General features: G+C 39.5%; 1 protein-coding gene across 1 annotated transcript in view; it reads left to right on the top strand.

Moving 5' to 3' along the window:
- Window positions 1-5,526: 5,526 nt before the first annotated feature.
- TTC39B (tetratricopeptide repeat domain 39B) overlaps window positions 5,527-14,533 on the top strand; it is a 73,128-nt gene continuing 64,121 nt past the window's right edge. The window contains exons 1-3 of the mRNA XM_042782733.1: window positions 5,527-5,615; window positions 8,138-8,238; window positions 12,426-12,494. Coding sequence (XP_042638667.1) covers window positions 12,442-12,494 — 53 coding nt within the window. The 5' untranslated portion in view covers window positions 5,527-5,615; window positions 8,138-8,238; window positions 12,426-12,441. The remainder of the gene's footprint in view (window positions 5,616-8,137; window positions 8,239-12,425; window positions 12,495-14,533) is intronic.

The raw sequence follows: 14,533 nt of genomic DNA on the forward strand, positions 1-14,533 counted from the left end.
TGTATAGGTTGCAGATCGGATGGTGTACCAGTCGCTAGGACTGATTGTTTCCATTAATTTTGGTTTTCTTCTTTCTTCTTGACGAGGAGAGACCTGTTGTTGCATCTAGATGGCAACTTCCTAACTTTTAAGGTCCCAGTCGCTACTCGCCAAAGTAGTAAGTGGAACAATGTTTTGTATAGTATGTTATGCCAATAATCTTCAGGATTTCTATCTGTAGATTTTATATCATTTCTAATTTTTCATTTATTTTGTCATTTTTTTATTGTATTGTCTGAAATTGTTCTAGGGTTTTCTCTGGGTTTTTCTCAATTTTGTCAGTGTTTTCCCTGATTTGTCTCAATCTGTTGAAGGTTCCTAAATAGAATTCTTTTGAATTCCTTATGAAGGAGTTCTAATTCTGCTTCTTCCTCAGGGACGTGTTCTGGGTCTGTCCTGGACCCTTGTTTCTACTACTTTATCTTGCTTCTTTGTGTGGACTGTGATCATCTGTTGTCTCCTACACATTGTGACATTGTTGTATGTCTATTTAGTTGGTGATTGTATGTGGTAGTGATTCACCCAAGGTTTTTTTTGGGGGGGTGGGGTGGAGGCAGGCGGGAGATGTATCTAAGTTAGTAGGGTACTGTGCTGCTCTGTTCATTAGTGAGCAGCATTTATGCACTTACCACCTGTCTCCTGGAGAGTGTGATGGAGAATGAGAGTGTGTGCACACAGATCTGTGTTCTCTGCTTGTGAAGAGCCATTAAGGCTGAGTCAGGCTTGCATTGGTGGTTGTGTATTTTTGGCCAGTTGGTGCAGAAGGAAGTGGTGGCCCTCACTCAGTAGGTTGTGCTGTTCAGGAGGTGCAGGCATGGTTTGTTTGTATGGGCACAATTGCTGTCTCTCAGACAAAAACAACAATCAGAAAAACCACAAAAAAAGTAAAAGCAAGGACAAAAAACACAAACCACATAAACACACAGGAACCATCACCAAAAAGAGAAGGAAAGAAACAAGTGGAAAAGCAATAAATGAGATGAAATATTTAAAGATATACTTTAAAAAGAGAAAAGAAATATAAATAGAAAAAGAAAAAACAAACCCACAGATCTGGGGAGCGGGGAATAAAAGAGCTAGAGTAAGAGAATAATGAGGGGAAAATGCAAAAAGAAAAACAAGGGATGGGAAGAACCACAAGAGAGAAAAAAATGGGAACCAGGAAAAGGGAAGAGACTAAAAGCCTAAAATTGAAATCTGGGAAGGTAAAAAGAAAGAATAAAAACAAAAAGGAAGGGGAGGGGGGAGGAAGAATTTAGAAACAAACAAGCTAAAAAACAAATCTGGGGGAGGCGGGTCAGGGCACCCAGGCTCTGTCAGAGCACAGTCTGGGATGGAATTCGTATGGAGTATGAGTAACAAGGAGAATATCACACCTTTCCAGTCATCAGTCTCCTGTATGACTGTGTTATCCTTGGCAAGTGGAGCCTATTCTTAGGTCCCTGGAATCCAAATGAGAACACTGCTGCTTTTGAGAAAATGATATTTGAATAGCCTTTCCAACTCTTCAAGGGTAATGAGGCAAATGAAAGGAAAATTTGGTTTCAGAATTTTTAATAAAAATTTCTTTGTTTCTGTTTATTTATAGAAGATTTTATATCTATTTTATATATAAAAGATAAATAACTTTCCCTGACTCAGCATCACACTGAAATCCTGCATTTGCCCCTTATCCTGAAAATATGTGTACCTCCTACCTTGAGGACAGTGAGTGAAAATGGCAAAGAGCTGCTTAAGTGGCCTCAGCCCCTGGACTGCCAGACACATTAAGCAGAACCGCTGATGGGAAGTTCTTGGCTCCAGTTACTTACCTCTTCTGATACCACCAGCATCACTAACATTCCTTTACATTTATGTGGTGTTTCACTTTAAGAAGTCATTTTACAAAATGGACTGCATTTCTTCCTCATGATATCCTTGTGAGCTAGATAGGTTAGGTATTTTTCATCTTCCTCTGTTTTTGGAAATGAGGAACTGCTGAGGCCCAGTAAGGTGAGTGACTTGTCCAGAGTCACACTGCTCTCAGGTGAGAGGTGCCCTAGGATGGTGCTGTCTTGTGTCCTACCTTATGTGGTAGTGTACCTTCTCCTAAATCAGGCTGAGTGGTGGGAAAGGATTATTCATAGATTAGCTGGAAGGTTTTTTATCAGAAATAAGGAACTTCCTTATTAGGAAGGGAGGGCAGCAACATGAAACAAGAGCTATACATATCTCTGGCCAATCTCACATTCCTTTGTTGTGTGTTTGAAATACCGGGCTTTGCCTGCAGAAAGAATCTGAGCAGATGCAGACTCTGCATTGGGTTTCCCACACTGCCAGCACTTCGCTGTGGCTCTGGGCAAGGAAACAGCATCTGTTAAGGCAGTTTCTGTGGTTTTTTTTTTGAAAGAGATAGTAAGCCCTGCCCTCCATTTTCTTAGTGAGTGGTGTCGCAGCGGTTAAACACTCTTCTGCTAACCGAAAGGTTGGAGGTTTGAACCCACCAAGCGAGAAAGATGTGGCAGTCTGCTTCAGTTAAAAAAAAAAAAAAAAAGAAAAAAGCAACCAAACTCTGCCATCAAGTAGATTCCCCTTGGGTTTCCAAGGCTGTACATCTCTATGGAAGGAGACCGCCTCATCTTTCTCCCACTGAGCAGCTGGTGGGTTCTAATGACCAGCCTTTTCTTTAGCAGACACATGCTTTAACCACTACACTACCAGAGCCTTGGAAATCCTATGGAGCAGTTCTACTCTGTCCTGTGGGGCTGCTACAATTTGGAATCTATTTGAGCACAAAGAGTGTGGTTTTCTTCGGAATCTTTACATACTCATATTTCCAGGTCTTCTGTAGTGCCACTGAGTGGGTTCAAACCACCAACCTTTACATTACCAGCTGATTGCCAGCCACTTGTGCTATGCTGGGACCAGACCATCTGCTATCTGCCTCTTTAGATAACTGTTTTGGACATTTCATATAATTGTGATCATATAAGATGTGATCTTTCATGCCTGGCTTACTTCACTTAGTGAAGTAAGCCTACCAGACAGAAATTACTTGATATCTACCAAACAAAAATCTGTAAGTTAACATAAAATTTCAGTGTCTGGTCCTTAATCAGTGTTGCTGTTAGTTGTCATCCAGTCGATGCTAACTCATAACGACTGCATGTGTGCGGGGTAAGACTGTACTATAAAGTTTTTAAGGCTGTGCCATTTCAGAAGCAGGTCTGTCTTTTGAAGGACCTTTGAGTAAGTTTGAACTGCCAGTCTTTTACCTGGTTATTCAGCACGTAACTGTTTATGTTATCCACAACCCCTAGAGAACCACATATTCCTTGAGTGGTGTAACAGTGGCATGGGGGATTGTGGTCTGATGTCCTCTAAATTCATAAGGGGAAAAGAGGACCAAAATCAGCAGCCCAAGGCTGATTCTTGTGAGGCCAAGAAGTCCTACATTCCTCCACCTTCCAATCTTACCAGTTCTAACACCAACTGTCCCTCCCATGGTACTTTCTACATCTCTGCTCGGTTTGGTAATCCATTGTAATGGCCACACAAAAGTCTCAGACAATACTCACTGCCCTCGAATCATTTCCAAGTCATAGTGACACCTCCTTGGGTTTCCTTGGCGTTATGTCTATGGAAGTAGATTGCCCAATGAGGAGTGGCTGGTGGGTTTGAACCTCCAGCCTTCTGGTTAGCAGTCAAATGCCTTAGGCACTGTGCCACAGAGCTCCAGGTTATAATTCAGGATCAGAAATGACTCAGGATACAATTCTTCAATCAGGATAGCCTCTTCTCAACAGTGTCTGCAGACATGCCTCTCTGGCCCTTGGCCTCTGGGCCCCGTGGGCCCTTGGACTCTTGGTTTCTGCCCTGTTTGGACAAGTGTTACAGACCTCCTTTAACTCTGCTGGTAGTGCCTAGAGGCACTCCAGTCTGGCAGTAAGCTTTGCCTGAAGATGCTCAGCTTTTGCTCTTTGAGTCAGCAAAATTAGCTCCACTAAGTGCCTAAGCTGCCAGAAAGGAGCTCAGCCGGCTCTGCCACCATTGGCCATGCGAGAGAAAGAATTTGGTGATCTGCTCATGTAAAGGTTACAGCCTAGGAAACCCCATGAGTCAGTTCTACTCTGTTGCATAGGGTCACTGTGAGTTGGAATTGACTTAAGGAGTTTTCTGCCCTCCTCCGTCCCTTCCACTGCCCCTAGCCCCACCACCCTTCCAAGTAGAACCTAGATTTTCTCCCACCTGAAGTATAACATTTAGGGAATTGACATATTCAAGATAAGACAAATGCTGAATGGTGCATGTAAAATATCGCAGAGGATTGGGAAGTCTGAAAGATGGCATGTGATCAGACTCCAAACTACTTAATTGAGGGCATTGTACATACTGGAATTAAGAAGCAAAGACAAAGGAATGTCCCTAAATGACTTTCCCTTCCACCTCTTAGATTAATGGCTCTTGCTCTTCTTTATGGGATGTGTGCTGTAAGGTAAAAGGAAATGGAATGAGATTGGTGAATGGATGATACAGGGCAGGGCTTATTCTTCAACTCTTTATGGAAATTTCCTTAGCTATGTGGGCCTCTTCCTATGGTATGTCTGTACAGGTCTCTCTGGGTCAATAAAATGAGAAACCAGATAGTTCAATAAAGATTCTGCAAACCAGATAGTTCTCTACCTTCCCTATGTTATTTCAACACCCTCTAGTATAGAACCAAACCAAAACCAAACGCCCTGCAGTCGAGTCAGATCTGACTCTCAGTGACCCCTCCTTGGGTTTCCGAGGCGGTATCACTATGGCAGTAGATTGCCCAACCTTCCTTCCGAGCTCTAGTATGGAAGTAGGGGGGAAATTAGGCAGTTTATTTTAAAAAAATAATAATAAAAAAACAACAACTCTCAAAAATACATATCCTTTAACTCAAGAATTTATCTTTAGGAAATAATCAGGCAGGTAGTAAAAGAGTTATTTGAGTATTGTTTATAATAACAAAAGTTTGGGAGTAACATAATTTACTCAATTGTGAGAAACGTAACAAAAGACAGTTTTTTACATTCAGTAGAATGTTGTACAGACACTGTGGTAAAGTAACTCTATTGAGAAGAAAAGATTCAGAATAAGTAAAGTGTGTAATATTCTGTTTTATTAAAATATAGAAAAAATATAGATTTATTGGAGAAAGAATCTATAAAAATATATGCAAGATAAATGTTTTTTATAGGTAGTGTGCAGTTGGGGTGATTTCAGTTCATTTCTTTCTTTGTAATAAAATAAAAGGACAAGTTCTTTTTTTTTTCAGGGGTATATTTTAGCAATGTTCATCAACATGTGACTCAGTAGATTTTTGTTACTTGGTTTTCAAAATTAATAAGTAAAGATATGGAGGAGAAATGTACAAAATAATTGAAGAACTTGTATTGTGTACTTGTATTTGTGTTCACTTTTTCTTGTAAGACAAAGACTAAATACCTCCCTCTGTGCCTTTTGATTAACAGGTCTTCTCAATCAGCTATGGCAGGGAGCAGCCACCACTTTACAGCATTTGAGTCAAAACAGGCGTCTGGCCTGCATGGAGCATCTAATTTGAGCAGGTCAGTAAGGGTGTGTGGGCATATTGGGGGAGCCAGGGTGGGCAGTTGACCCCTTTGGTGTATTGTAGTATTGATGTTAGAATAGTGCTTTGTGTTACAAACTGGTGAGGTGGGAAGAAGGCTATTTCACAAATTAGGAAAGGAGACTTGGATCTGCTAAGGGACTTAGGTAGGTGGCACTGTTACATAGAACAAAATTGAACTCTTATTTTATTCTTTTTTATCTTTAAAACTTTTATAATGATTATTCTTATTATAAAATAACAGAACTAAATTGTAAAACCTTGGGGAAAACGGACCACTTTAACACAGACTGTTAGAATTTTGGCATATTTCCTTGTAGTCTTTTTTTCCAAGGTATGTACTCCTTGATGTAGTTGCAGTATAGTAGATTTTTCATTGAACATGTATTATAATTATTTTTCTACTTTGTTGCATTCCTCTCATAACCTTGGCTTGACAGTACATTTTAAGAAACATGTTCTTTGTAGAAAATGCAAGAAATATAGAAAAGCATAAAGAAGAGAATGAAATATATATTATCACTACCGTAACTATTTTGAATATATATAATTTCTTTTTCTATTCATATATAAATGCATTAATATTTTTCACTTAGCTGGTATCATATTAAACATATGGTTTAGTAACCTTCTTTGTAAAACGTATTACATCATCACATTTTCCCTTTCCATTATTTGTTTAAGGAGCTCTGGTGGCATCGTGCCTAAAACACTTGACTGCTAACCAGAAGATTGGCAGTTCAAATCCGCCAGCCACTCCGTTGAAGGCAGACTGAGCAATCACTTTTATAAAGTTTTACCTCCTCGGAAACCCAAATGGGGTCGCATGCCTTTCCATTGCCATTCTAGAATTATTTCAATCTCATTTTGAACATGAAGGCTGTTCCTTTATCAGTTTTTAAGATAACTCTGTTAAAGTTATGTTTTAGTACCATGAGAAGGTACTTTCCATTTATCCTTACAGCTTTATTAAACCTTTTAAATTATACAGCAGACTTTTTGCATTTTGGACTTTGCATTTGAAATTTCAGCTATTTGTGAGTTTTTATAATACACTGTCTTAAAAGCCCACCCTCACATATAAGGGAAGGGTTAGAATATTAGAGTGATTGAGGAATGGAGATAAGTTGAAAATAACTTCTAAGGATCTTACATTGTTTATTTTCCACATCTACTTTTTTATTCTATATGTGCCCCCTATAGGTAGTGCTCCTCCCTCACAGTTGTTACCCTCTAGTTTATCTGATAAGTTTTCTAAATAGCATCTGTGTTAACATTTACAATGCTCTCCATCTTGGGTTTGAAAGCAGTAATAAATACTACTGAATGTAGTAATATATAAAGATTTAGTGTTCAGAGAGAGAATTTCAGCATGCAGTTAGTTGTTGATGTCATGAACCACAAATACAATTTCCAAGAGAATGCATATGAAATGAGAAGAGCATGGAGGAAGGAACCTTAGGGAACACAGACATTGAAGTGAATGGCTGAGGGAGTGATAGTTCAAACAAGAGCTACCGAGAGGTGTGAGAGAAAGGAAGACATCTACGACATATAGTTGCCCGACAGGCAAGAGGTTTTGGGGAAAGGGTGCGTTCTAGAATCTAGTCAACAGAGGCAGATGTTGTAAAGAGGTCTGCACCCATGGAGGTGGAAAAAGGGTCCTTTGCATTTTGTAGTTAGGTCATCAGAGATCTTTATCTTGGTTGGATTCAGGGAAATTAAGTCAGAAGCCAGGCAGCAGTGGCTTGGAGAAGAATGAGAGGTAGGCAAGGAGGGAAAGTGAGCTTCTTTTTTTCCCCTCTTGAAGCCCCACTCCCTCTGCCCCCACCCTTTGTTTTTTTTTGGGGAAACCCTTACCTATGAGGGAAGATCCCTGGGTGACACTGTTTGCATTCTATTATTCAAACCCACCAGCCACTACTTGGGAGAAGATTGGGCAATCTGCTTCTGTAGAGATACCCCTTGGAACCTAAGGAGGGGTCATTGTAAATTGGATTTGAGTCCATGGCAGCGAGTTTGTTTGTTTGTTTGTTTTTATGGAACCTAAAAGTTGGTGATTCAAACCTGCCCAGAGGTGCCATGAAAGAAAGACCTGTTGATTTGCTTCCATAAAAGATTACAGCTAAGAAAACCTTATGGAACAGTTCTACTTTGGAACACATGGGCTTGTCATGAGTCAGAATGGACTTGGCAATGGGTTTTTGCCTATGGAAAGAAGTAGTGGGAGGAGTTGTGTGTTAGCAGAGAAGACAGGATTGAGGGAAAGTCATCTTGCTTTTTCTTTAAATAAAAATAAATGGGAATTGAGAATGTTTCTGAATTGAGGGAAAGAGGTCAGAGAGGAAGCAGTTAAAGATAAATAACGGGAGAAATAGATGTGAAAAGTAAAAGTAATCTAGAGGCCTTTTCATGTACAGTATTTGCATTTGCAGGTTTCATGGTCCTTTTCTTTTTTGAAAAACAATCACAACTCCCACTCTGCCTTTTAACCAACAGGTCTTCCAATGCACAAGTAAAACCAAGCCCTTATAAACATATTGTGTAACAGCCTAGAAGGACATCTGCAAATTGGATGAAACTTCAGACTTGAACAAGAAGTATGTGTGGGTGTGGTTCATGTTTAGTTAGACTGTGCAGAAAGTAGCAGTGCTTTGCTGAATGTTGTTCTGTTACTGAATTTGTACCTCACCTTGTGAGGAACAGTTTTTGGTAATTTAACAAATGATCAACCTGGAGGTCACGTGATGTGCCCAAGGAGCCTCAGCCAGGCTACTTGATGCTTAGTTTTCTCTTTGCCAGGCTGGTACACTTTTAATGAACCCACTTGCCTCCTTGGCAGCCACAATCTCTCTCATTTGTTTAGTCATACAAAGTATTTTGGCAATCATAATATTTTTTTTTCATTCCAATTCCCATCTTGAAAGAGCCAGAAGAAAATCTTTCTGTGTAAGTATTCTGATGTCCAGAGAAGTGCATGACTGACTAAAATGCCTTGTAGCTCTGAAATTCTGACTCTCAGTTGTCCTTCCTTGATGGGCAACAGAAACTTCTTAACGTTTCAGACATGTGTAAGTTGTGTGTTCATCATTTCACATCTGTTGACACACTAATTGTTGAAGCTGCTAATTAGGGTCACGTTTCAAAAAGGAAAGGACTTTCCAATCTTTTCATTACTACTTCTTGTCACCTCATCTCTTGTAATATAATCGGGAGACATGTATTTTTTTCTTTGGGCAAGGTCATCCAATTTGAAATCTTTAAGAGAAAGTGTGTTTTGGCTTCTTGATCAACTTCAGAAATTCTACAAAATCACAAAGCAGAAGAGGAGTCTAGGGTCTCAGGATTAGAGGGAAGGATAGAAAACTTAGGATAGACTTTTCTGTTCTTCTCTTATGGAGTCTAGATTGTCAACTCAGAGTGGATACAAACCATTGATAGCTTTTATTACTTAATGAAGGTTGGTACTGGGAAGCCTAGAGTTAAACAAGGAGTTCTGGCCGCTCAAAAGTGTGAGCTCCAGAGGCTGCTTAGTGGCATGAGGTTCCCCAATAACTAAAGATTGATGTTCTGACAAAATTCTGCCTAGGGAGCAATGAGGAAAGAGGATCCTGCCTTGGATTGACCGGTAAGGACCACAAGACAGATAGTCCAGGTGTTACGTAGAGTTCAGCCTAACTCTTTATCACCTTGTTGCTTTGTTTAGTTGTTGTCAAGTACATTTTCAATGAAGTTAGGAGACCTATGGAAACATCCCTCACAGTTTAAGAAGGAGTACTCTGGACTGAGCTCAGGAGAGCTGAGGCAGTTTTTTGTTGTTTTCATCTCACCTTCTTGTTAATTTATATTTTATTCCTTCTTCTTGCTCTTCCTAACTCATTTGTATTTGTTCAAAGAGCTGCTGTTTGTTGGTTATAGATGTCTAACATCTCTACCAGTAGGATAAACAAGGGGCAGATACATATCTTGGCCAATTAGAAGCTATTTCCAAATAAATTAACTTTATTTTCACTATCAGGCAGTGTAAAGTATTACCACCAGTGAGGCATTAAAGAACTGTTGTTGTTCTTGTTAGGTGCCATCGAGTTGGCTTCAGCTGATAGTGACCCTATGTAGAACAGAACGAAACCCTGCCTGCTCCTGTACCAGCCTCACAGCTCTTGCTATACCTGAGCCTCTTGTAGCCACTGTGTCAGTCCATCTCTTTGAGGGTCTTCCCCTTTTTTGCTGACCCTCCACTTTACCAAGCATGATATCTTTCTCCAGGGAAAGGTCCCTTCTGACAACATGACGAAATGTAGATGAGACATTATACTTAAGGAAGAAATGGCTTTGAAGCACAAGTAATTTAAAGAAATTTAATGTATCATGTTCCGGTTTTATAGACTAAGTACCTTTTAAGAAAACTGATAAAAAATAAAACCCCACTCTTCTGGTTAATGAACATATCTACTAAAATAGACATGGTGTCAAGCAGTGACTCAGGGGACTGTGGGTCAGAACTCTACTTTTCCATTTGGGTCTGAAATGTGAGCGCGGAGTTCGCATGAGAAAAGATTAGCCACTTTTATTCTATTCAGAAATAGCATTTACTTCATTTCTTTTTGTGCATCATTCAGTAGCGTGTTTACTTTGATCTTTTTTGATCTTCATAACAGCAATGTGTTAATATCCTCATATGCCTTTTATGGACAAGGAAAACAGACTTGTAGAGGTTAAGTGACTTGTCTATAAGTCTCACTGTCTACCATAAGCTGTGAAATTCCAAGGTCCCTCTTCTCCATTGGATGATTAATGAGAAATTGTAATGAAGTCTTTGTAGTCTGGTTGTCCATACATAGGTGCTTTCTGACTATCTCGCCACCACACATTGAATGAATAGATCTGAGGCTCCTTGACCTGCAGTTCTTTGAGAGCAGGGAGACCTAGGGTCCTCAGGAAGAGATGGGATATTAGATTTGCCTGGAAAAGAACCCTGGATACTCTCACATATGTTAATAAAGGTCTCTGAACAGTAAATTCTTGTCCCACAACCTTCCTGAGGGTATAAGCCCTAAGTGTTCTTGCTTTGAAAGAACTCTCTCTGGTAGCATAATGCCTAAGGCACTTGACTGCTAACCAGAAGGCTGGCGGTTCAAACCCACCAGCCATTCCTCGGAAGGAAGGTTGGGCAATCTACTTTACTTCTGTAGTGATACTGCCTCGGCAACCCAAGGAAGGGTCACTATGAGTCGGGTCCGACTCGACGGCACATAACAACAGCAGCAACGTTTTTGGCCTAAGTTTAGAGCTAATTGATGTATTGATGTAGGGACCAGACCTGGGGAGGTTTAACTCTCAGCTTTATTATTCATGAAGATTATATTGAGGATGTGGCTTACATGTGTGGTGAAATGGACTTTCTGACACTCCCCTGAATGGAATTTAACCCCTAAATTGCAGACTTCTACCTCCCTAAGTTCATAGAGCTCTTTGTTGATGCATGACTGGAACTGACAGCACTGAAGAAATTTCATTTACTATTCAGTTTTATTAAATTGGTTTATAATAAGTCCCTTCTCTCTAATGATCAACAGCAAATACTAATCAATTATGAGTTTTTAGTGTATGTATGACTGTACTTATGATATTCTGTGGCTTCATTTTCATTACGAGAAAAGGAGTGGAGGGGGTTATATTGAATGACTTTCATGACTCAGTTCCAAATTCTTTTTTAAGGACTATTTTCATAGCAATTTATTGGACACTTACTTTAAAATAAGTCCCCTTCTCCAGGATTGAAGGTAATATTAAAAGCAGGGTATCCATAGCAAGTTTGCTTGGATTACAAATCTGATTCTGCCATTTAATAGCTTATTTTATTAGATGTTTACCCATCCCTTTCACTTTATAAGGGAGCTCTGGTAGCATAGTGGCTAAGGCACTTGACTGCTAACCAGAAGCCTGGTGTTTCAAACCCACCAGACACTCCTCAGAAGGAAGGTTGGGCAATCTACTTCCATAGTGATACTACCTCAGAAACCCAAGGAGGGGTCGCTATGAGTCGGATTTGACTCAGTGGTACATAACAACAAGAACAACAACCTAATTCACTGTACCTAGGAAAGAATAGAGTTTTATGCCTCCTACTTCCTTGTAAGGAAGTGGCTGGGCCACTCATGTGCAACTTTTCTTTCCAACTCACCAGTCAGAAAGCTCACTCTTCTTCCAGGGAGTATTGAAGAGGGGAGTGTCCCAAGAGTGAGAGTCCAGCAAAAGCTCTGTTCATGGAAATGTGAGGAGTGGGAGGCGGTGTTCCTCCCTTAGAGTTGTTATTCCCCCATCTCATCTGACAGTTTCCTTAGTAGCTTCTGCATCAGGATTGACAATGCTTACATATCCTTAGTTGAAAACTGATGATTATTAAACCTTTATTACATAGAGGTGGACAAGTTTGTATTAGAAATCTGATTGGCAATTCTAAAATGTTCAATTGGCTATGCAATAGTGACTTTTATGTAATTGATTTTATCAAATAAGTAAAGAAAGAAAGTGAAACTATAAGGAGTAATTTAGAGGGACCCAAACGTAGAGCACCAGAGCAAAAAGAGGAAGAGTCCCAAAGAGTTGGATTGACACAGTGAGTGCAACAGTGGGCTCAAACAATGATTGTGAGGATGGTGCAGGACCAGGAACAGTTCACTCTGTTGCACGTGGGGTCACTATGAGTAAACTGGTTGGTTTTATAGACTTTTATTTGTTTTAGCACAAATTAAAAAAAATCTCTTCTGTACTTTTTAATCAATAGATCTCATGATACAAATATGGTAATAGTTGGTCATCAGATTATGAGCAGAGTGCAGAGAAACTCTGCCAGGTCAGAAAGTATGAGTGTGTGTGGTTGTTTCTTATCAGGTGAGACTGGGGAGTTCGGCATACCTGGAGAATTATAACAATACACGCATTTATGCTTTTATCTCCATGAGCTCACTTGATTTCACAGCTACCTTGTAAAGTAGTCACTACAGTTTCTATTCTCTCCATCTGACAGGTAAGGAAACTGAAAATTAAAAGAAGTAAAGTGAATTGTTCAAGGTTACTGACCCGCTAAGTGGTAGGGATAAGGAATATTTTTCTTCAAAACATTATGTTTGTGTTTCAAAATGTACAGATCAGTTATTCATGTGCCAGTTATTCAAAGGTGGCAGATAAAAGAGAAGAAAAAATTATCCCTACCCAATATAGGCCATATAAATTTTGTGTTCTCTGGAGATAGAAACAAGATCTCCTTCAGGCAAATAATTGAAAATGGCATTGGGAGGCTGAAATCTGGTTAGCTAGAAACAAAATTTTGGTGGAGTTAGTGTATTCTGGTAAATCTTAAATTAGGGCTCTTGAAGCAATGGGGAGCCCTGTGGGCCCCTGAGAAAAATAGAAATGTTCTCTGCATGAACTTGTCAAAGACACCAGAGTTTCTGTTTGCCTTCTGCTCTCTTGATCTAGAGTAACCCCTGACATATGTGCTCAAAACTTTATGGATAATACAATTCTGACATATTTATTATCCTATATCCCAAATGGCTAGGTTTTCTACTTCTCTGCTTACTCTTGAAACTACTAGGTTTTATTTATTTATTTGCTTTATGTTGAAAGTTATTAAGCATTATTATTATTATTATTATTACTTATTTTTTATTTTAGCAGTGTTCTCTCCCCTCCCCTACCACCCCTGACAACCAATAAAGGAAATTTCCTTCATATATAAACCTTTTCTTGACTTTTTACAATAATGAACTAATACAATATTTGTCCTTCTGTGTTATTTCAGTCAGCATAATGTTCTCCAAGTTCATCCACGTTATGCGGTGTTTTGTAGATTCTACATTATTCTTCAGTGTTGCATAGTATTCCATTGTGTGTATGTACCATAGTTTGGGGTTATCCATTCTTCTGTTGATTGGCACTTAGATTGTTTCCATCTTTTTGCTATTGTAAATACTACTGTGATGAACATGGGTGTGCATATATCTGTTCTTGTCCTAGCTCTTACTTCTTTAGGATATATACCTAAAGGGAGCTCTGATGGCATAGTGCCTAAGGCATTTGACTGCTTACCAGCCACTCCTCAGAAGGAAGATTGCGCAATCTATTTCCATAGAGATGCCGCCTCAGAAACTCAAGGAGGGGTCGCTAAGAGCCAAATTGACTTGACGGCAGTGAATTTGGTTTTGGTTTTTAATGGTGTTGCTGGATCAAGTGGTGTTTCTAATTCATTCCAACTTTTTAAGGAATCGCCATACTGCTTTCCACAGTGGTGGTATAATTTTCCAATCTCACCAGCTGTGTATGGAAGTCCCAATCTCTCCACATCCTCACAAGCATTTGTTATTTTCTGTCTTCTGCTATTAGTGCTGGACCAGATGGTATGTCATTGTTGTTTTGATTTGCATCTCTAATGGATAATGATCATGAATGTTTCTTCATGGGTTTGTTGGCCACCTGAATATCCTCTTTGGTGAAGTGTCTATTCATGTCTTCTGCCCATTTTTAAATTGGATTGTTTGTCTTTTTGTTGTTGAGGTGTTGGAGTTTTCTATAAATTTTAGAGATAAATCTCTTGTCAGATATATCATTGCCAGATATTTTTTCCCAATCTGTAGGTTCTCTTATTACTCTTTAGGAGAAGTCTTTTGTAGCACATAAACATGTAATTTTTAGAAGGTCCCATTCATCTAGTTTATCTTCTGCTGTTTGTGCATTTTGGGTTATACTTGCCAGTCTATGTATGCCATAAATTGTTGTTGTTGTTGTTGTTATGTACTGTCAAGTCGGACCCGACTTGTAGTGACTTGTAGTGACCCCTCCTTGAGTTTCCAAGGCAGAATTACTATGGAAGTAGTACTGAGCAGTGGCTGG

This window comes from Orycteropus afer, unplaced genomic scaffold, assembly GCF_000298275.1.
Source record: "Orycteropus afer afer isolate SDZICR_OR568_19922 unplaced genomic scaffold, OryAfe1.0 scaffold00435, whole genome shotgun sequence".
Lineage (NCBI taxonomy): Eukaryota > Metazoa > Chordata > Mammalia > Tubulidentata > Orycteropodidae > Orycteropus > Orycteropus afer.